The 21,187-nt window shown below is 38.2% G+C and overlaps 1 protein-coding gene across 1 annotated transcript in view; it reads left to right on the top strand.

Annotated features, from left to right (window-relative positions):
• The window catches only part of LOC149077200 (transcription factor unc-3-like), a 66,581-nt gene extending 47,257 nt beyond the window's left edge, over positions 1-19,324 (top strand). The window contains exons 9-14 of the mRNA XM_089242754.1: positions 27-178; positions 320-446; positions 2,314-2,402; positions 2,533-2,740; positions 13,166-13,345; positions 17,700-19,324. Of these exons, the coding sequence (XP_089098880.1) occupies positions 27-178; positions 320-446; positions 2,314-2,402; positions 2,533-2,740; positions 13,166-13,345; positions 17,700-17,800 (857 nt within the window). The 3' untranslated portion in view covers positions 17,801-19,324. The remainder of the gene's footprint in view (positions 1-26; positions 179-319; positions 447-2,313; positions 2,403-2,532; positions 2,741-13,165; positions 13,346-17,699) is intronic.
• The last annotated feature ends 1,863 nt before the right edge of the window (positions 19,325-21,187 follow it).

The following is a 21,187-nucleotide window of genomic DNA, read 5'->3' as shown; positions in this document are numbered from 1 at the left end:
ATCGGATTTTCCTATTTCTTCTATAGACTGCAACAATTTGAGTTGTGGAAGTCCCTGTATCAAAGCCATCATTCCAGAGGAAGGTTGGACAACTGGAGGCATGGAGGCCGTCGTCATCGGCGAGAGATTCTTCGATGGACTTCAAGTTGTCTTCGGCAATAACCTCGTTTGGAGCAAAGTAAGGAGAAGAAGCTCTAGTCTAATTTCTCTCTTTTCCGTTGAACATTTTGTTTCTTTATGGCTGCCACGGCCGTCATTTCTTGTGACTGCATCGATTGGCAAGTAAACTTAAATTTTTTCACATTTTCCGTTGTTGCAGCTCGTGACGCCGAACGTGATAAGAGTCCACGTACCACCCAGTATCATGCCTGGAGCTGTCGAAGTGACTTTGTATTACAAATCTAAGCATTTCTGTAGGAATTCTCCTGGGAGATTCATATACGAATGTAAGTTCTAGTATATTCTATGACTCTATGTATGAATTGTGAAATACGCGAGTACTAGAACATGCTTCATCATTATTCTCTATGGCAGTAATCTTCAGGGTTCCCAGGGAAGTCAGGGAAATAAAGAATGATCAGGGAAAGTCTGAAATATTTGGCAAAAGTTAGGGAAATATAGAAAATGATCAGAGAAAATGCAAAATATTTGATAAAAGTTAGGGAAATATAAAAAATGATCAGAGAAAATGCAAAATATTTGATAAAAGTTAGGGAAATATAGAAAATGATCAGAGAAAATGCAAAATATTTGGTAAAAGTCGAGAAATGAAAAACAACCAGGAAAAGTGTAAAATATTTTTCAAAAGTCGGGGAAATAAAAGATGATCAGGGACAGTGTAAAATATTTGGCAAAAGTCTGAGAAATGAAAAATTATAAGGGGCAGTGTAGAATATTTGACAGTAGTCAGGAAAATAAAAAAAATTATCAGGAAAAGTTTAAAAATGTTTGCAAAAGTTGCGGAAGTAACGAAAATGATTAGGGATAAGGTAAAGTATTTTTTAAAAATCAGGTAAATACGAGAATGATCAGGGAAGGTGTAAAATACTTAGCAAAGGTCAGGGAATGAAAAATAATCAGGAAAAGTGTAAAATATTTGGCACAAGTGAGGGAAATAAAAGCTGATCAGGGAAAAGTAAAATATTTGGCAAAAGTCAGGGAAATAAAAGATGATCATGAAAAGTTTAAAATATTTTGCAAAAGTTAGGGAAGTAACAAAAATGATCAGGGAAAGTGTTAACTATTTTTTAAAAATCAGGGAATGATGAATGAAAGATTTCACTGAGAAATTATCAGGGAAAGCTGTTAAATATTTGTGAACGTAAAGGAAATTTAAAATGATCGGGGAAAGTGAAATATTTGGTAAAAGTCAGGGAAATAAAAGATTATCAGGGAAAGCTGAAAAATATTTGTGATCGTAAAGGAAATTTAAAGTGATCGGGGAAAGTAAAATATTTGGGAAAAGTAAAATATTTGGCAAAAGTCAGGGAAATAAAAGATGATCAGGGAAAGTTTAAAATATTTTGCAAAAGTTAGGGAAATAACAAAAATGATCAGGGAAAGTGTTAACTATTTTTGAATGAAAGTGTGAATAATTTAATTTAAATTTTAATTTAAATTTCCTTTACGATCACAAATATTTTTCAGCTTTCCCTGACAATCTTTTATTTCCCTGACTTTTGCCAAATATTTCACTTTCCCCCGATCATTTTAAATTTCCTTTACGTTCACAATGAACTGATGAATGAAAGATTTCATTGAAAAATTATCAGGAAAAGCTGTTAAATATTTGTGATCGTAAAAGAAATTTAAAATGATCGGGGAAAGTGAAATATTTGGGAAAAGTAAAATATTTGGCAAAAGTCAGGGAAATAAAAGATTATCAGGGAAAGTGTTAACTATTTTTTAAAAATCAGGGAATGATGAATGAAAGATTTCATTGAGAAATTATCAGGGAAAGCTGTTAAATATTTGTGATCGTAAAGGAAATTTAAAGTGATTGATCGGGGAAAGTAAAATATTTGGCAAGGTCAGGGAAAAATTCTGTGAAGGAGAGAAAAAAGCTGGGATATACATTATGTACTCGAAAAAAAAATTGAAACATTAAGATTTTTTGAATTATATTTCTTTCCACGATCGACACCTTAATCAAAAACCTCATTCACAATTAATATCGCGCTGGTTTGAGTTCAAACAAATGTCAGAATTGCCTGATATGACTCAAAAGAAAAGGTGGATAACTACCGTGGTGGTAGTTGAAATATCATAAAAGGCTTCATATCACTGATGATTTCTTCATTAACGTCATTGCAGCTCTTTCAAAGCCAACGATAGAAAGCGGATTCCAGAGGTTAGGCAATTACGTACCCAGGCTGTTCGGCGATCCAGATCGTTTACCAAAGGTAAGTGATCGTGAAAGTGTCGATCCTTAAATGGGGAGGATTTCGATCGTTTTCCGGCAAAGTACTTAAACGGGGAGGGGGAACAACTGCTATTGCGGATATTAACAATTTCTTGCGTGTTCTCAAATAGGAAGTCATACTCCAGAGAGCAGCTGAGCAGCTTTGCGCCCTGAGCAGGAACTACTCGGCCTTTTGCAGCAGCTCTTCGCCGGTAGCCAACACGAAGCCGCCAAGGGCCTCATCGGCATCGTCGTCGTCATCGCCGTCGTCTTCATCGTCCATCCAACAGTTCAACGGCACGTTCATGCCTTTCATGCCTAAGGAACACCATTCATCTGGTAAAGAAAGCTCTTTTATGGAATTTTGTCCTAAAGCCATGTTTTCCTAGGAGCAGGTTACTAAAGCACGCGCAGCGGGAAATCGCTGATTGGTCAAAAAAACCTGAATTTCCGGTTTTTAACCAAGCGGCATTTTCACGCTGCACACGGTGCAAAAGTTCTACTCCTATGTAGGAAAACACGGCTTTACATTCAAATGCGCATTTACGGACTACACGAATTTTGCCGCCCCTTCTCTCATTCTAGTCCGATTTTCTTGACTACTCTTTCCTCGAACTCGCCACTCTGTGCTATAACCCGCTTAAACCCCTGCCCCCCCCCTCTCCTGCAAGTACACCATGTGAGTGTGAGTCTCTTTCTTTTGATCACTCCTATGCTGCTCACGACTCTATAAGTCACTCTTATGGTCACTCACGTGCTTGCATACTGTTCTGGTCACACACACATGCTTGCACTATGTTTTGGTCAATTGAACACGTTATAGGTCACTCTTTTGGTCACTCACTGACATGGTTCCTTGCCTTATAGGTCAATCTTTTAGTCGCTCACCAAAATTGTTCCTTGCTTTATTAGTCACTCTTTCGGTCATTTGAATGTTTACATATGCTTTAGGTCATTCTTTTGGTCATTCAGATGAGTTCACGCGGTCTAACACACTCTCCAGGTCCTTGTTCTTTGCTCTGTATGCCACTCTTTTGCTCACTCAAGTGCTTGCAAACTCTCCAAGTCACTCTTTTGCTCACTCTGGTGCTTGCAAACTCTCCAAGTCACTCTTTTGCTCACACACTTACTAACCCTTCTTCCTTTTTTTTCAAACCAAGCACAACTCAGGTCAACCCTTGCTGTCTGGGCAGATGCGGATTTATTTAGATTTATGCAAATTTTGCCGCCCTTCTTCCCATTCTACAAACTTCTTTGGCCATTAATCCCTCAATTTTGCCGCTCTGGGTTATAGACCGCTAAGCCCCGTCCCCTCCCATAAATAGGCCACTGCTTACATTTGGACATGCATTTTGTTATGAGTACAGCAGGGAGTGCACAACCTCCGTCTCACGAAAGAAATGTGTTCCGGTAGAAAAATATCAATACATACCACGATAAATACTAGGTTGACCATATTTTCCTTCATAAAAATACGGGAAATCGGGAGGTACATACGAGACATCGGTAATTGGGAACATTATCGAAGGCAAGTAATGTTGCCAATTATAGTCACACAAATTGTCAAAAGTTTGTAAAAATGCAAACTATCGCTATAATTGCCGAAAAATTGCCAATGACCGGAAATAGAGGGCTACTATAGAGGTTCAATACATTACTTACAAAAGTAACTCACAAAAAAGCGTATATTTTTTTGTCAAATATGTGACTTAAATACATTTAAAGGACTATAATTAATTGGGATAATGTCATAATTATCGTAACATAAGTTACGCGGTAATTATGAATTAATAATTCATGAAAACATTCTGAATTCTTGTGATTTTTGTATAGAATAAAAGTTCAAGCGAGACTCGTGGAAAATACGGTCCATTTAATAGAAAAAAAAAGTTTTGGGGAGCGACCAAAATTACAGGAATGTCCCGTAAAATACGGGTCATAGTCATTCCTATATACGCAAGTTTCTAGCTCTGGTCTGCGAGCGACAGACATACACCGAATGTCTGGTCATAGACTGAAAAGGTTACCTACCGTCTGATGTACGGTAATTGTAATTTTTAAAATTCTAACGAATAATCCTCATTATCTGAAGTATGACTACCATAACCAACACCTTATACAGCAGAAAGCCTCCGCGCGAAGCCTTGACGTCACTGAAGTTGTCCATTTCACCTGTAGCCATTGGATATAATAGTCCAGTTTGCAGAAGATTCAACCACAACAATTCCCCACCATGCAATTCACTGCCAGGAAAATTCACCGACAACAGTTCGACGCGAGTCAGTGAGCCAGTAAGTTAGCGAGGAATGACCGACTGAGTCAGTGAATGATACAATAGTTAGTGAATGAGTGACCTAAAGATAGAGTAAGTCACCTAGTGAGTAAGTGGGTGGGTGTCATAGTGGTAGACTGAATAATCTAGTGAGCGAGTGACAGAATGAGTGAATTAGTGAGTGAGTGCGTGACCTACTGATTGAGTATGTGATAGGGTGAGCGACCTAGTGAGTAAGCGTTAAAAGTCGACTTGGGAAGTAACAGAGTGAGAGAGTGGCAGAGTGAGTGATCTGGTAAGTTAGTCAGTGGGTGACAGAGTGAGCAAGTTAGTTAGTGAACGAGTGACAGAGTGAGCAACCTAGTGAGTGATAAAATGAGTGACCAAGTGAGTGACCAAGTGAGTGAATAACAAAGTGAGTGACCAAGTGAGTGAATAACAAAGTGAGTGATAGAATGAGTGACCAAGTGAGTGATAGAATGAGTGACCAAGTGAGTGAATAACAAAGTGAGTGATAGAATGAGTGACCAAGTGAGTGATAGAATGTGTGACCAAGTGAGTGATAGAATGAGTGACCAAGTGAGTGATAGAATGTGTGACCAAGTGAGTGATAGAATGAGTGACCAAGTGAGTGATAGAATGTGTGACCAAGTGAGTGATAGAATGTGTGACCAAGTGAGTGAATAACAAAGTGAGTGATAGAATGAGTGACCAAGTGAGTGATAGAATGTGTGACCAAGTAAGTGATAGAATGTGTGACCAAGTGAGTGATAGAATGTGTGACCAAGTAAGTGATAGAATGTGTGACCAAGTGAGTGAATAACAAAGTGAGTGATAGAATGAGTGACCAAGTGAGTGAATAACAAAGTGAGTGATCTAGTGAGTAAACGAGTGGCCTAGGAAATGAGTGAACGACCTTCTGAGGGAGTGATCGAGTGACATAGTGAGTGATGTCATACCGTGATTGAGTGACCTATGGAGCGAGTGATTTGGTGATCAAATGAGTGACTTAGAGAGTAAGTGAATGAACTAGTGAACGAGTGAGTGACCTAAGGAGTAAGTAAGTGATATAGTGAGGGATCTGATGAGAAAAAGTGAATGATAGAATGAGCTACCTAGTGATTGAGTTACTCATTCATTCACCCATGTCGAACTGTTGTCGGTGAATTTTTCCATTCAGTGAATTGTTTGTCAGTGAATTTTCCTATCGGTGAATTTTCCGGATACGGTTAGGTTAGATCTGGCGCTCCGGATCATTTCAATCGTTTCTCGTCGATATTTTCGTAGATATTGATGCTTTCATTATTTAAAAATATTGATTAAAAACCTTTGAATATATGAGCTTAAAATAATTTTTAAACCTATTTTAGCGAATTAGATAATTGTTTGAATTTTAATTACCGTAATATTACCCTTCTTCGAACCTATAGAAAGACAGTCTTTGTACTAGACGTTACAATTTTCTCATGTTAATTACCGTAATTTTCTGAAACAAAGCCGCGACTTCATAGAGATTTAAAAATTAATTTTTAGCAAAATTATTAAAAGCCATGCCTTATTCAATGGTATTTTTTCCAATATTCTAAGTTTTACGAATTCTATTCAATTTTTGTTAACATTACAATCTTTTTCAATGCAAAAATATATTTTTTGCTACACAAATATTTCTTATATCCTTATTTTTACCGGAAATTTAATCATAAATATCCAAGAAATCAAATTTTTGTTATCATTTTACACAAATAATTTTTTTAACGTTTAAAAAATCTCAAACTATCTCATGCGGTATTTAATTTTTTTTATTTATTGTTTTTTAGATTGGAAATTTAAAAAAAAATTTACGGGGGGCGTAAATAACTACATTTTGGGCTTTCGTGGAATTCTGGGGTTAATAATTGAAGCAAAAAATACAAGAAAATGACTGAACAATTTTATGACACCCTCGGGTGTCGCAAATATGAATAATAAATTCTACCAAATAAATTTTTCTCACGTCGGTGGAAACAAAAGCGTTGCTGAATGAGGGGAAAATTTGAAGAACAAAAATTTTTCTTCCAAATATTACAACGATATTTTTCTTCTAAAAATTACTGTGATAATATTTTCACCCAAGTATTTCAATCATGTTTTTCTTTCAATTATCCCAATGATAAGTACAGTCCGTCTCGAAAGTTTAGATACTAGAGATTTTTTATCAGCGCCATTATAGATACCGTTGCTTATGATCAGAATGCAAAAACCTGCTTTAAAACTTCGGTCATTTCCGAGGAAAATAAGTTTTGAATTTTTTAAACTAAAATTTTTAAAAAAATATCTGTCTTGAAAGTTTAGGAAATCTTCCGATTATATGCAAATGGATATCATTTTATCCGTTATCCGATTAAGCTGGGCCAACTTTATCTCGTCAATAGTTAATAATAAGTATAAATAAATCGCATTATTATCATTATGCACACACGTTTCGGATTCACAATGTTCTTTCTTTATTGTTATCATCCTATAATCTCAAACAATATAGTCAAAATAGTCAATTACAAAAATACAATTACATAAATACAAAATAGTCAATTTCAACACATACGGAGTGATTATAATTATAGTTCAAGTACTCTGAAAAGTCTTTCTCTCGAGAACTGCTTATTCGAATACAGATAGATTTTTATGATGAGGGATAGATATAATAATAATAATAATAATAATAAATTTATTGATTTGACCAGTAGGTCCTTCAATGAGTGGCAATTCATTGTTGCCACATTTTACAGTCATATTTACAAAATATACCATACATTGGGAATATAATGGAGCACATATGTTGGTGTCAGAACAGTTAATATAAGGTAAGGGGAAATAATGAATGAATGATAAGCAGACACAGAATAAACATTATAATATACCGACAAATAATAATAGGTAATATACATACAGAGCGGACAAAAAGCAAGTAATAACAGAAAAAGTAAATTAATAACAATAGAAAAATATGGACTTCAGTCCAAACAGAGGGATGAGGGATAGATATATGAAATATTAAAAAAAAAAAGTAGCTTTATTTTTTCGACCACCAGGTGAAAAAGTGGCGCTTTTTTTAATTAAATTTTCCTATGGTAGCGTATATACAAAGTTTCAATGGAATACGTCCTCCAGAACGAGCGCTACGTAGGTCGAAGTGCAGAGTCAGTGTTATTCACTGCTGCTACATTGGTCTGAGCAGTGAACAGTGTACTGAAACTACTCAGACCTATATAGCTCCCGTTGTGGTAGACGTATTCCATTGGAACTTGGTGTATAAACTACATATGGATCATGGGAAAATGTAAAAGTCAATACAAAAAAAATCAAATTTTCACCTGGTGGTTGAAAATTAAACTATTTGTTTTTTTATTTATTTCATAAATATCTCTCCCCCTATGGTCTCATTAAGAAATCCGAAAAATTTGGCTGTATCCGGATAAGCAGTTTCTGAGAAAAACTACTCAGAATACATGGGAGCTTTAGTTACAATTACCTTCTATATCAGCGGTTCTCAACCGGTGCTCCGCGGAGCCCTTGGGGCTCCTTGTGTACTCTCCAGGGGCTCCGCGGCCGCTCGAAGTAAATAGAAAAAAAAACAGTAAAATTAAAAAAAATAATTATAAATATTTTTAAATAGTAAAAATAAATCGGCAACTTTGATGAACAATTCAAAAATTGGCCTACGGGGCTCCGCCATAGAACTTTTTTTTATTTAAAAGGTGCTCCGCGAGTCAAAAAAAGGTTGAAAACCGCTGCTCTATATTAAAGAACCTTCAATACTCTCACAAAATTACAAATTTCGCCAATTATCACTTTTATTCAAGAGACCTATTCACCCTATCGGCCATTTATAGAACTATCTTTCATTTATGTTTTCCCCAAATCGGGCGAATTTCGTTCCATCTTTTCCAGAAGTCTCATAAAATAGAAATAACTTCAATTAGAACCAGCCGGTATTTTAAAAGAGGGTATCTTAACCTTCCTACGCATTTCGGAGGAGAAACCCCCATCTTCACTCCGCATCATTACGACACCATCCAGGTAATAAAATAAGCAGCGAAAATAAGTATAAAAAAGGAGGGATACGCGTGACATTTCACGAGATGCAAATTGATGAAACAAGGTTTTCCTTTTAAAAATATCCCATCACGCAATTTTTTTTCCTTCTCCTTTTTTTCCGTTCCTTTCCTTGGGGTACAAGAGAAATGGCGTCTGATCCGGGAGCTTTCTCCGTATAGGATTTTCCTCGGATACATTTTCCATCGGATACATTTACACAAAAGACTTGTAATTCGCATTATTTTTAATAAAAAAACTGTTGCATCGCCCGCCGGTGGGAAGATGAGGCGAGAGATGGAGCGCATCCCCATGGCCCACGTGGGAATCACATTCAAACCTGGATACAGTAAATAAAGGAGAGAAAATGGAGGAGAGGAAGAGGGGGAAGGGGGGCATCAATTGTTTATCCTGGATAACAAAAAAAAGTAGGAAATTCCCGGACCATCTCACATACATCAATGTATATACGAACTATACACGCGACGTTGAAAACTCTTTCCCGCTATAGGTCCCTATGGAAATGGGTAGAAAAATAAATAAATAAATAAATTTCCAGGTCAATTTTCCAGGTTAAATGAAGAAATATTTTTACTGGATAAATAAGGAGATGAATATCCCTTGTGCCGAGGTCGAATAGGATAATTGGTTTTCTCGTCTTTTCTCGTTTTTTTTTTTTAGTTTATTTACTTATTTTCTCGACGCGATATTTCTTCATTTTATCCTAAATTGCTCGTTTTTTTGTTTTTTCTCCAGTTTTTTGAACAATTTCTCTCTCTCTTGGTTGTTATTAGGAGTATTGTTTGTTCCCTGGGATTATTTTTACTGGGACTTTATAGGTATATTTTTACGTAGAGCTGATTCCTAATGGTTATGTTCATGTTTTTATGTCCCCCCCACAAAGGGAGGTTGATGATCTTGCCCAGGGGAGTCCGGGAACGAGATTATCATTTCGTTTTCGGTTTAGTTGAAAGGTGGTCAACCTTTTGGAAAGTGCGGGCCACTTTACTGATATGGAAAAAGTGTCGTGGGCCACTTCTGTAATCTCTAAATATACTTCGGGACACTTGTGTGATATCTAAATATGCTTCGGGCGATTTCTGTGATCTTTAAATATGCTTCGGGCCACTTAAGTGCTCTGAAAATGTGGCACTGATCATTTAAGTGCTCTGGAAATGTGGCACTGATCACTTAAGTGATCTCGAAATGTTCCACGAATCACTTAAGTGATCTGTGAATGTGTCACGGGCCGCTTAATTGCTCTAGAGCTGAGCCGCTGGTCGCGTAAGTGCTCTGGAAATGATCCGCGGGCTACTTCTGCGATCTGGAAATGTCCCGTTGGTCGCTTGTGCCGTTGGTCCCTTGAGTCCGCGCGTCACTTCTGTGATCTAGATATGTGCCGTGGCTGCTTAGGTGCTCTGGGACTGTGCTGCAGATCGCTCATGTTATCTGTAAATATGCCGCTGGTCCCTCAAGCAATCGTTGAAATGTTCCACAGGCACCTTGAGTGCTCTGGAACTGTAGCGCTGATCACTTTAGTGATCTGAAATGGCCCACGAACCATTTAAGTGATGTGTGTATGAGCCACGGGATGCTCAATTTCTCTAGAACCGAACTGCTTCCCAGATCACATTCCTCTGGTCATTTCTGTGAACTGGAAATGGGCCGCCAGCCGCATAAGTGCTCTGGAACAGTGGCGCTGTTCATGCAAGTGATCTGGAAACGTGTCACAAGTCACTTAAGTGATTCGATAACGTGCTGCTTAGATGTGCCGATCATGTGCAAAATTAAGTTTGAGGTGATGGACCACATCAGACGACTCCGACATTGAGCGTTCCCCCCCCCCCCCTCTGGTCCATGGGTTTTGAGCATGTATGGTTTGAGTTTGTGCTAGGGTTGATCCAGACCCTATCTCCATCCAGAGGTCTTGGGTCAGCAAGGAAATCTATTTTCCTGTTGACCTGACTCCTTGTTGATCTTTTTTCGCTTTGGCATTTCTTTTGCGGCTGGTTATGAATTTTCCTCACTGGAATTGTTGTGGAGAGCGTTTTTCCATGACATTGGAGGCTCCTTGTTTTTCCTTTTTCCTTCAGAATTTTTCCTTGTGTTTTATCTTTCAATATTTCATTTCCAGTTAGTTGGGGGGATCGTGGGAGAAAAATCCCAGCAGTTTAAAATTTAGATACAAAAATCCTAAAAATATTGTTCGGAAGAATCCTTTTTTAGTATTTTCTTAAAATAGCGTTTCCTTGTTGCAAAAACAACTTTTCTAATTTTACATTAAAAATACATATATATAAATTAAGGGCTGGGGCTTTAATGTTAATAATTGAGAAGATGAGGAGAGACGGGAAAATAATCGTCCCATTTATTCATTCCATCGCGCTTTCGTTCCCTCTTGCGGCCACTCACTTGCTCATTTATATTCCCAGGGCACGGTAGCCCAGGACGATAAGATATACTCGCCTAAAGTAACAAAGAATGTTTAGAGGTGTCGATGTTTGAGTATAAAACAGGCTACCGTTCGGAATCGGTAATAAATTTTAGGTCCCGGTCTAACTAGCCCTCGTGTGAAAAATGACCGTGGTGCGACAAAAATGACCATAAGCATTTATATTTCCTTCGTTCATCCATACACTCGCTCATTCGGTGGGTCACTCACTCACTTGCTGAATGACTCGGTTAATCACTTATTAATTCACTCGTTTAACATGTCACTCCGTTGTCCGTTCTTGAGGTCACTTACTCAGTCACTTATCTGCTCGCTTACTCTTTTGCTCTTTCATCGCTCACTCACTTCCTTGCTCACAGACTCAGTGAACCACTCAATTGCTCTCGTGGTCACTCACCTGCTCTTTTACTGTTTCTTTTTAACGGTCAGTGTTGGGAACATTAGTTTTATTGATTATCGTTCATGAAAGCACTAGATTTTTTTCTCCCCTGAAGGTGTGAGATTCCAAACTTTTGATTCACGAAACAAAAATTCCATTCATTTCAGCACTAATGTCATAAATTTAATTTTTTTTAAATCACCAATTTTTAAGAAAGAATAAAGTTCAATTTTTTTTGTTTTTAATTTTAATGTTACTTTTATGGACATGGGAAGGTCCAGAAGACATGGAGAAAATATTGTTTTTTGTGTTTTTGTGCCTTGAATCGCATGTTAGGTGGCGATTATCACGCGAGAAAATCCTACGGTACATCGGGGGGGGGGGGGGGAACCATTTACATACCTCGGCTAACAAACGCCTCGACTTACGAAATTTTCGGCTGAAGACTTTTTTCGTAATTTTTCTGCCTCGGCTAACGAACATTTCCGTTAATGTGGATGCATGCGCTATCATAGAATAGCAGCTTCACGAGCTGAATTTTAGCGTCAATCATCACCGAACTCGACTAACTAAGCCGTGTCTACACCATCTTAAGTAGCATTAGCTATAGCTGGTTGTAGATTCCAACCGTCGATTGGATTGCGTGATGTAAAATAAGATCCTCGGTATTTCATCTTCCTTTAAATTCTCGTTGACCTAATGTTTATGCTGTTCATTTTAGCCTTCGGTCAGTTTTTGAGAGCGCTCCTTGGTGTTTTAAAAACTTATCTTTGAAAATTTTTGGGGATTCTCTTAGAACGAATTAAACGATTTAACATAGCAACCTATGGGTAATCGCGTTTCGGCTAACGAACGTGGTTAAAGAACGAATTGTCTTCGTTAGCAGAGGTGTCACTGTACACTTGCGTACACCATGCCGTAGTCGAAAAAGCAGAGATCTCGACAGCATCCTATTTCGCTTCTTATTTTGGCGTAGAATCTTCTTGGGTTAGCTCACAAATTCCGCATGTGATGGGATGTGGGGCATAGAAATCGCCAATTCTTAGCCCGATCATTTCTTTTCTGCACAACCATGATACTGGGACACGAGCAGGGAATTTTTTTCTTGAATATTCTTGATGCAAAATGGACTACTTGCCTGACGTCACGAGTAGCGTACGGAGGCCTCCTATCTCTAGGGGTGGACACGCCGCATAAAATGAATAAAATTCTCAAGTGAAAGTCCAAATGCTTGCACTGCATTTTTTGTTAACGTGACGCTACCTATCGGTGAGAATTACCTTTATTATCTTTTGTTATGTATAAAAAAAATTTCCAACACCTTGACACGTCTAAAAGGGCACAAATTGCAGCCCAGTTCGTCTCAATTTGTTGATTTTTTTAAAATCCGTCCAAATTTATGGGACGGCCTGTATTTGTGGGTTCAAGTTCATTTGTGGGTTGAAGTGGTTCAAAGTGTGATGAATTCAAGTTCGACTGAAAATCTCTCAAATTCTTATCTCAAACATTATTTTGACTATTTTATTCTCTGTGTTATTTAAATAGTTAAAATTATTCTATATAATAATTATTTTATCTCTATTCCAAAAGAATACTCCGGCCGACACGACGGCAGCGATTCGCCCAGAGCTTGTACATCAGGATACAGTTCGAGTGGTTCGACTCCCCACAGTGGATCGAGTTCCTATTATCCGCCACCTCCGCCTCCAGTGAATGGGTATTTGTCTTCAGCGACGCCTTCGGTGGCCACAGCCAATCACGTCTTCAATGGTGAGTACTTAATCGATTCCAAAATTAAATTTTTTTTTTAAAAGAAGTGAATTTAATTATCAAATAAAAATTGGATCCTTTTCCATCGGAAGTAATAAAAATATTTTTATTTACCGTTCTCGCCATTTTAATAATAATAGCGTCGCTTGTGTGAAATTAAAATTGGAGACGAGGAATTTCATTATAACGAGATTTTTATGACGTTGCCTTTTAGGGAATTGCGCGTTGCGGCCCGTTTTTATTTGGAGAGATCGAGCCTCGGGCTGTTTGTGACCCGTTATGATTACGTCACGCTTGGAGGTATCACCAAAATCCAAACTGAATTTTAAATTTTATTTTTTAAACGAAAATTAATAGCATAATGAAATATTATGTCTTAACGAGTTCAGAGACCTCGGGATTAAACACTTTTTATGGGCCCCCTAAAGGCTCTTTTTGAAGAATGTTTTGTACGGAGGTCCTTCTCTTACTAGAGTGCCGGGACCTGTCGAGATCCTCTATGTTTAGAAACAGACTTCATTCTTACAAAGTATGGAAATTCTTCGTTCCCTGACTATCAGCAGGGCCGTCTTAACTGAATAAGGAGCCCCTGGGAAAAGTGATTTACTGAGTCACCCCCCCCCCCCGCACCTGACTGGAAGTACCTGTCTAGAAATTCAGATTCTTTCTTTCGAAATTGAGAGTACCGGGTCTCTCATTCCCCCCAACCCAGGGCGGTGTCCGGGTGGGCCCATGCGTTAAGACGACTCTTACTAACAGGTCCTAGCAGCAAAAGATGGCTGTATTGTGGCAGTCACAGGAAGGGACATAGGTCTCTAGCTGGGACTCTTTAGCCGCTGTTCTTCATATATTTCTTGATTGAAGCTCCAGTATAGTGGCTCTTGACCAGGGGTTCGCGGACCTCTTGAGGTCCTAGGAGAGATATAAGGAAGTGCGCGTGCGCTTCGTTAAGAAAATAATCAACTCATTGTTTTACATTAGGAGTCATTCAAGTATTACGTCAGCATCGGGGGGGGGGGTTTCGGATTTGCTGACAAGGGGGGTTTGAAGATTGCTTACGTCATCAACCACCCCTTTTTGAAGATATGAAATATTTTAAGCTGCTGACGAAATTTTGCTGACGGGGGGGGGGGGGGTCAGTGTTTTGCTGAGTTTTGCTGATAAGGGGGGGATCAAAAATGGCTGAAAATCTGCTTACGTAATACTTGAATGGCCCCTTGCCGAACACTGTTACTATTAGACCACACATTAACCTCGTCCATATTCCTCTGTGGAACTTCTAACGAATCGGTACATGTTGGATTGTGAACCGAACGTGAAGTTTGCTTCTGTGTAATATAATACAAATACAAATACAAATACAAATACAACGCCACAACAGGCAAAATGCCCAACGAGGTGGCTGATAAAAAGATGCCCATAAAAATATGGATGTCATATGTTTCAAAAATACAGCAACCCCATTAAAAATGCAATTAACACAAATTATAAACAATATATACACATGATAAAATATTATACAATGCCCATAAAGAATACTTATGGTTGTCTTATTCTAAGAATGGATAGAGCTTCTCGATTTACCCCAACATGTTTATCGTATTTCTTTTTAAACGTGTCAATTGTGTTACAATTTACTACCTCCGGGGGTAAGCTATTCCATTTATTAACAACCCTATTAGAGAAAAATTCCCTGCGACACCATAACCTTGCATTGTCCCTCACCAATCGATACTGGTGTCCCCTTGTAAAAGCGGTTGATTGGCGGTGTACTAAAAGTTCATGGTCCATCCTATCCCCATAATGCTTGTTATAGTGCTGGCCTCTATTTTTCGAACCATGAGTGAAGTTTAATGATTGAAGATATGTACCGTTGTAGGCCTGTTGCTCTCCGTGATGAGACTTATGGGAAGATCAGCTCGTATATTTGTGCCTCATTGCTAAACACTGTGTGTTGTGAAGAGCTCTTCTGATGTCCCTTTTAGTTTCACTGAGCCCCTTGTTTTTCTCTGTGGCCAAGCGTCAGGTCCTGAACCACGTTTTCCCTCATTGGCTTGTTGGCTCGGGCGAGCCCTCCTCCGTGGCCGGGCCAGGTCCTGGACCACGTCTTCCCTCGTTGGCTTGTTGGCCAGTGTGAGCCCTTCGAGTCACATTGGTCCGACCAGGTGCCAGGTCCTATCAGCATGAGGGGAGATTGTATACACAGGATGTATTTTAAATGCTAATGCGTGCTTTATCTCATCAACCGTCAGTCGTAGGTATGATTATAATTCAAAAAATGCTCCAATGGCGTTCAAAAATTACCTTGTACAAGTTTTGAGAGTGAAATTACAGTGTGTGACAAAATAAAAAAAAAATCTAAATTTTTATATGGTGACCTCTTCCTCTAACTTCTTATTAGAAAGTTGTTGCCCTGTACCAACCACATAAGGCCAACAGAAAAAAATTCCATGTTTCTAAGTACAATATTCGCTAAGACATTTGAATTCAAAAATCGGAGAAAAGTTATGAAAGAACAGAAAAAACTAACGGACAACGCTCTTTTCCTTCATTTAGGCTGTTCTTCCCCAACTTTTCTCCGAGTTGTGAATTCGAATATTTTCGGCGAACAAGAAAATATTAGAGACTTAAAAAATTGGAACTACTTTTTTTTAGTGGTCTCTCAGGCGAGACAGAACAACAACTTTCTAATTGGGAATTAAAGAACGGGCATAACGGTTTGTAGCGTTTAAGCATAACTTCTTTTAGGTTACAATCTAAATTTAGCTACGAACATTCACTCATGTGGCGGGGGTGCCGTAGATAAAAACTTAACAATCCATATTATTTAATTTAACTGTATATTATTTATAATAATGATAACAAATATCTTAAATATCATTTACACAGGGTAAGTAAAAAAATTCAAAATAATAAAGAAACTACGTATTAAGATGCAATTGAAAAAATTGTTTTTGTTCGTCACCTGTTATTGTTTTTCACCAGAGAAGTTTAAAAAATTTCCGATAGATGACAGCCAAAATCCCATAAATTTTTAAATAGTTCAAAAATTCATAAAAATTGAAGGAATTGGTACATTTGAACGTGGTTTGCGAAAAAGTCATTCTCGCGAAGAGAGATTTTGTTTTGTTGCAGAAAAAACATTTTCGTCCACAGAGGATGCTGCACGAAAGAAAACATATAATTCCATAAAAAAAAATCCTTTCTTCAATCTCTTCTGTGTATGAAACGTTCGTAAACGGGCCGCTGTGGTGGTCATATGGTTATAGTGACGGACTCGCGATGCGAGGATCCGGGTACGAACCCCACAGTGGTGGTCGGCTGAAGTTGGTTTTCTGTGGTTCCCAACTTCAAGGCGCAAATGCGAGCCGATCTCCCCGTTGAAAAGTCTCGCCAACAAGAGAGCAACAGTCCTACAACAATAAATCATTCAATCATAACACTTCACTCATAGTTAGAAAAACTGGTAGCAGATGGCAGCACTACGCATAACAAGCATTACAGAGAAACAAAAAACTTCACGTCAGGTTTCACTACACGTACACGCACATTCCCGCATGTACCGATTCGTTGGGGGTTCCACGGGGGGGGGGTGCATGTTTGGTGTAGCAGTAGTAGGTAGGGTCTCCAAAAAATGGCTCGAGTATCCATGATCTTGTTAAGTCAGCCACCTCGTTGGGCAATTTGCTTGTTGTGGCGTTGTATTTGTATTGTATTGTATTGTGAAGCTTCAGCCGTCGATTCGTGGCTGAGGCAAAACAACTTCACCAATAGTGAAGTTGCTAATTCTATTCATTATCCGCTAATGTCAACATTACAATAAAAATGTAAGCGCCAGGGAAATTTAGAAATAAGCTGCTAATCGTACACCCAGCCTATTATAGGACTGTGATTTGTATTATTTCCAGTGATTTGCATCTCCCTCTACCGACAAAAGTTTAAAAACCAAGTTTTTTTTTTCTGTACCTAAAAAAATCACCCTTCCTGAAAATAATTATTTCGCAAACTGCATTCTAATGTAAAAATTCCTCGAACTATTATGATTTTTTTTAACTATTTACGAATTTATGGTATACCTATAGATCCGTAGAGTACTGAGTGATAATAATGCCCGAATTATAATATTAGCCATGATTCCAATAAGCGACGTCTACTGCGTAATAAAAGAAAGTCGCTCAATATCACGAAAAGATTGTGAAGAATGGAGACATTTAGTCTCGCAGAGTACGATTAGATTTATCATGATCGCTCAGGACACCATTTCAAACAGCAAAGTTAGCAGCGGATACTCGATGTTTATCATTGAAAGTACATACATTTCCATGTAAATAATGTTGTTTTATTTCCATTAAAGGTATGGGTGGAATCATGAGCTCACATTTCTCTAGCAGCAGCCCATTGGTACTTCCGTCTTGCAGCTCACAGAGCTACGGAACGCCGCTCGCCACAAAGTGAATCGATCCCACAACTGCAAAGACTTCACACCTCCAGAAACACAAAGAGTGCCAGTCCAGGCAAAAAATTTGCCCGAAAAAAAAGGGAATCCTTTGCACACTGGATAAATTTGCCCAAGATGATAGATACTAGTCCTGGTGGTGTTATCGATCAAAATAAAATACATCGATCACACAAATTCGAGACACAAAACCGTCCGTGTGGATAAACTATTCATCGAACAATTCATTGTCCATCTCTCAACAATGGATAATTTTTCAATGTCCAGTGATAACATTGAAGTTGTACATATGAAAATAACCTATAAAACTCATAGAATGGCGCATATCTCGACATGAAAAGAGACAATCATGGAGTATTTGTAACCGTGCAATTATGTTTGCGTTTTGTTTGATTTGCTTAATTGTGGTAAATTATGTGCCTTCGATACATAAATTACATTGGCATAGAGCAGAAGTGCACAATCTCTTGGAAGCGAGCCAAGTGTGGCCCACCAAGTGGTTCTATACGGCCAGCGAAAATTTTTCCGGTAGAGAGTATCAATGCACACAAAACGATAAAATACCTAGGCTAACTATATTTAGAGAAATAGATAGCTTTTTTTTAATAGCATGCTTGCCCGGTATCAAGAGGGCCTGGGTTCGAGTCCCGGCAGAGAAGGTGATTTTTCTTTCCGAGTTCACCTCATCATAATATCCAGAAAATAAAATGTTTCCTTCTAACCATATTTGTTTTATAAAAATGGGGGGGGGGGAATCAGGATAAACCGGGATATTACCAATTTTATCGTGGCGATATCCTCAAAACATTATCAAGTACAATTTCTCAGTTGTATCAAAAAAATTGTCAAAGGCAAGTTAAGTTAATTAATTAATTAAATTAATTACAGTTGCCAATCACAGCCAAAAAAATTCCTGAAGTCAAGTAAACTGTCCAATTGTAGCCAAAAAAATTATCAAATGTGAGTAAAGTTACGAATTGCAACCGGAAAAATTGTTAGAGGAAAGTAAAGAGTTGCCAATTTCAACAAAAAAAAATTGCCTAACTTTACAAGTTATCAAATACAGCCAAAAAAAAAATGTCGAAATTATGCTATGAAAATAATTTTTTTAATTCATTTTTTTGAAAAATTCAAGTAAACCTCGTTGAAAAAATAAGGGGAAAAATGGGACATTCTATGAAAAAGTTGAGACGATGAAAATTACTGGGATATCCCGTAATATTACAGGTCATATGGTCACCTTATATATGCACATTTCCAGCCCTCGAGCATCAGAAATACCTCATACCTGGCTCGCGGACTGAGAAGTTTGTACACTTCTGACATAGAAGATATTATCGAACATTTTTTATACATATTTGTGTGTGTGTATGTAATAACAATTGTACATTTTTATAATTACAATTCTTTTTTCCCATATTTAAATAGAAATTTTGTATATTTTGCGGGTTTTAATGTGGAAAACAAAGCAATACTTTTGTAGCCATTTTGTTGTGTTCTCTCACTCTCTCTCTCTCTCTCTCTCTCTATCTCTACTTATTCCCCTTGTATATGTATTATAGTATTATGATGGTGGATATATAAAGAAATTTATTCAACGAAATTCTGTGTTTTTATTTTGAGTGAGCATGCAGGGTGCATAACTAACAGCACGCACCGCAAATTAGTGACAAACAGTTAATACCAAAGGCATACTTCTAATTAGAAAAAGTTTCTTAAACTTGCATTATACTGTTTGTGCGTATCTAACGTGCACACCTCAGATACATCATCCATATTGCAAGGGTGGTATTGCCTTCTCTCTCCAGAGGCCAACAAAAAAGTTTCTGAGTGTAATATTCGTTGAGAAATTTGAGTACAAAGAAAAACCGGAGAAATGTTGGGAAAAAAACAGCATAAAAAAAAATGCCAGTAGAACGCGTTTCAGGTGGGAGCTCTTTTCCGTCACTTTTGCTGCTCTTTACCAACTTTTCTGCGGTTCTTGAATTCAAATGGGACTATTCTGGGAGTTTGGTGTTCCCTACTCACGTACTTCATAATTCCGCGGAGATTGCTACCGATATTCTGACCGCTGTGCAGTCGTGTCAGCATCGTGCTGGACCCTCGTCCTGAGGATCCAGGTTTCGAACCCCGTTGACAGCACAGTGGTGGTCGGCTGAAGTTGGTTTTCTGCGGTTTTCCATTTTCGAAGCACGAATGTGAGCCGGCCTGCCATTTGAAAAAGTCTCTCCGCTGAGAGCAGGCAGACCTACAACACGATACTGACAAAACATGAAAATTCAAGCATTTCCATCTTTATTTCAGAAAACTGAAGCCAGATAGCAGCATGAACACGAAACAAGCGCAACTCGACAACATAAATACGTTAGGGCCAAGCATACACTCAGAACACACATTCTCTTTCCGGCATGTTCCGATTCGTTAGAAATTCCGTAGACGAATGTGCCACTAGAGAACAAGATTCCATAAAAAAAGCAAATCGTAATATGAGACGATGTTGCAAAATTATAATTACTTTTGTGAAAAAATAATTCTTTTCGATGTTCTGTATAATAATCAGGGAAGCAGTTATTTTCCGGATATTTTGCCGAAGTGAACTCGGAAAGAAAAGTCATCACGTCTCCGCCGGAACACGAACCCAGGCCCTCTTGCATACCGGGCAAGCATGCTACCATCTACACCACTGGAGACATGTCCCTGCCTTCCTTATTTCACGCACTGTGGCGTGAGGCGCTGAAGTATGGTGGAGACGTGATGCCTTCTTTCCGAGTTCACCTCAGCAAAATATCCGGAAAATAACTGTTTCCTTGATATCTCGGGCTGAGAAAAAGCCATCTATCTCTCTCTCACTCACTCTAATGTATAATAATGTTTGTTACATGGCATGCCGTTTTTCTTACTTAAGTAATCAGAGTATATCGTACTTTTTTTTTTCATTCGAAGTCGTAAGTAGAGTGGGCATGAAGTAAAAGTGGGCAATATAATTTGAGTGGAGGCTTGAAAAATGTGTGGATATGAGAGCATATTTTGGTGAAACAGACATAAATCGATGTCGCCACCACCGAAGTCGGATATAAGCCCGTTATCTCGTGTTGGGATTGTATCTTCTGGGGAAAAGCGTTTTCAGTGTTAGTCTAATGATTTCAATCAGTTTTACCCTATGCACCTGAGCATAAAGCACTGCTATGAAAGTTCACACTGAAAAACATTCGGAGTCCTTTGGTCCTTTTAATCAATTTTACATTGATTCCTATGCGGGAAAAAACTATTTCTGTTTACTAACGGACTTCCTGAACGAATTAGTGAGTTCGTAAACGAAAGGTCGACTGTTCGTAGAAACATAGACGTTAGAATATCAGACTAAGTACTTAAGTAGTAAGTACTAA

This window comes from Pholcus phalangioides, unplaced genomic scaffold (assembly GCF_987345545.1).
Source record: "Pholcus phalangioides strain wild (caught in Gottingen) unplaced genomic scaffold, Ppha-v1.0 ptg000015l_1, whole genome shotgun sequence".
Classification (NCBI taxonomy): Eukaryota; Metazoa; Arthropoda; class Arachnida; order Araneae; family Pholcidae; genus Pholcus; species Pholcus phalangioides.
This window is presented reverse-complemented; position numbering and strand designations above follow the sequence as displayed.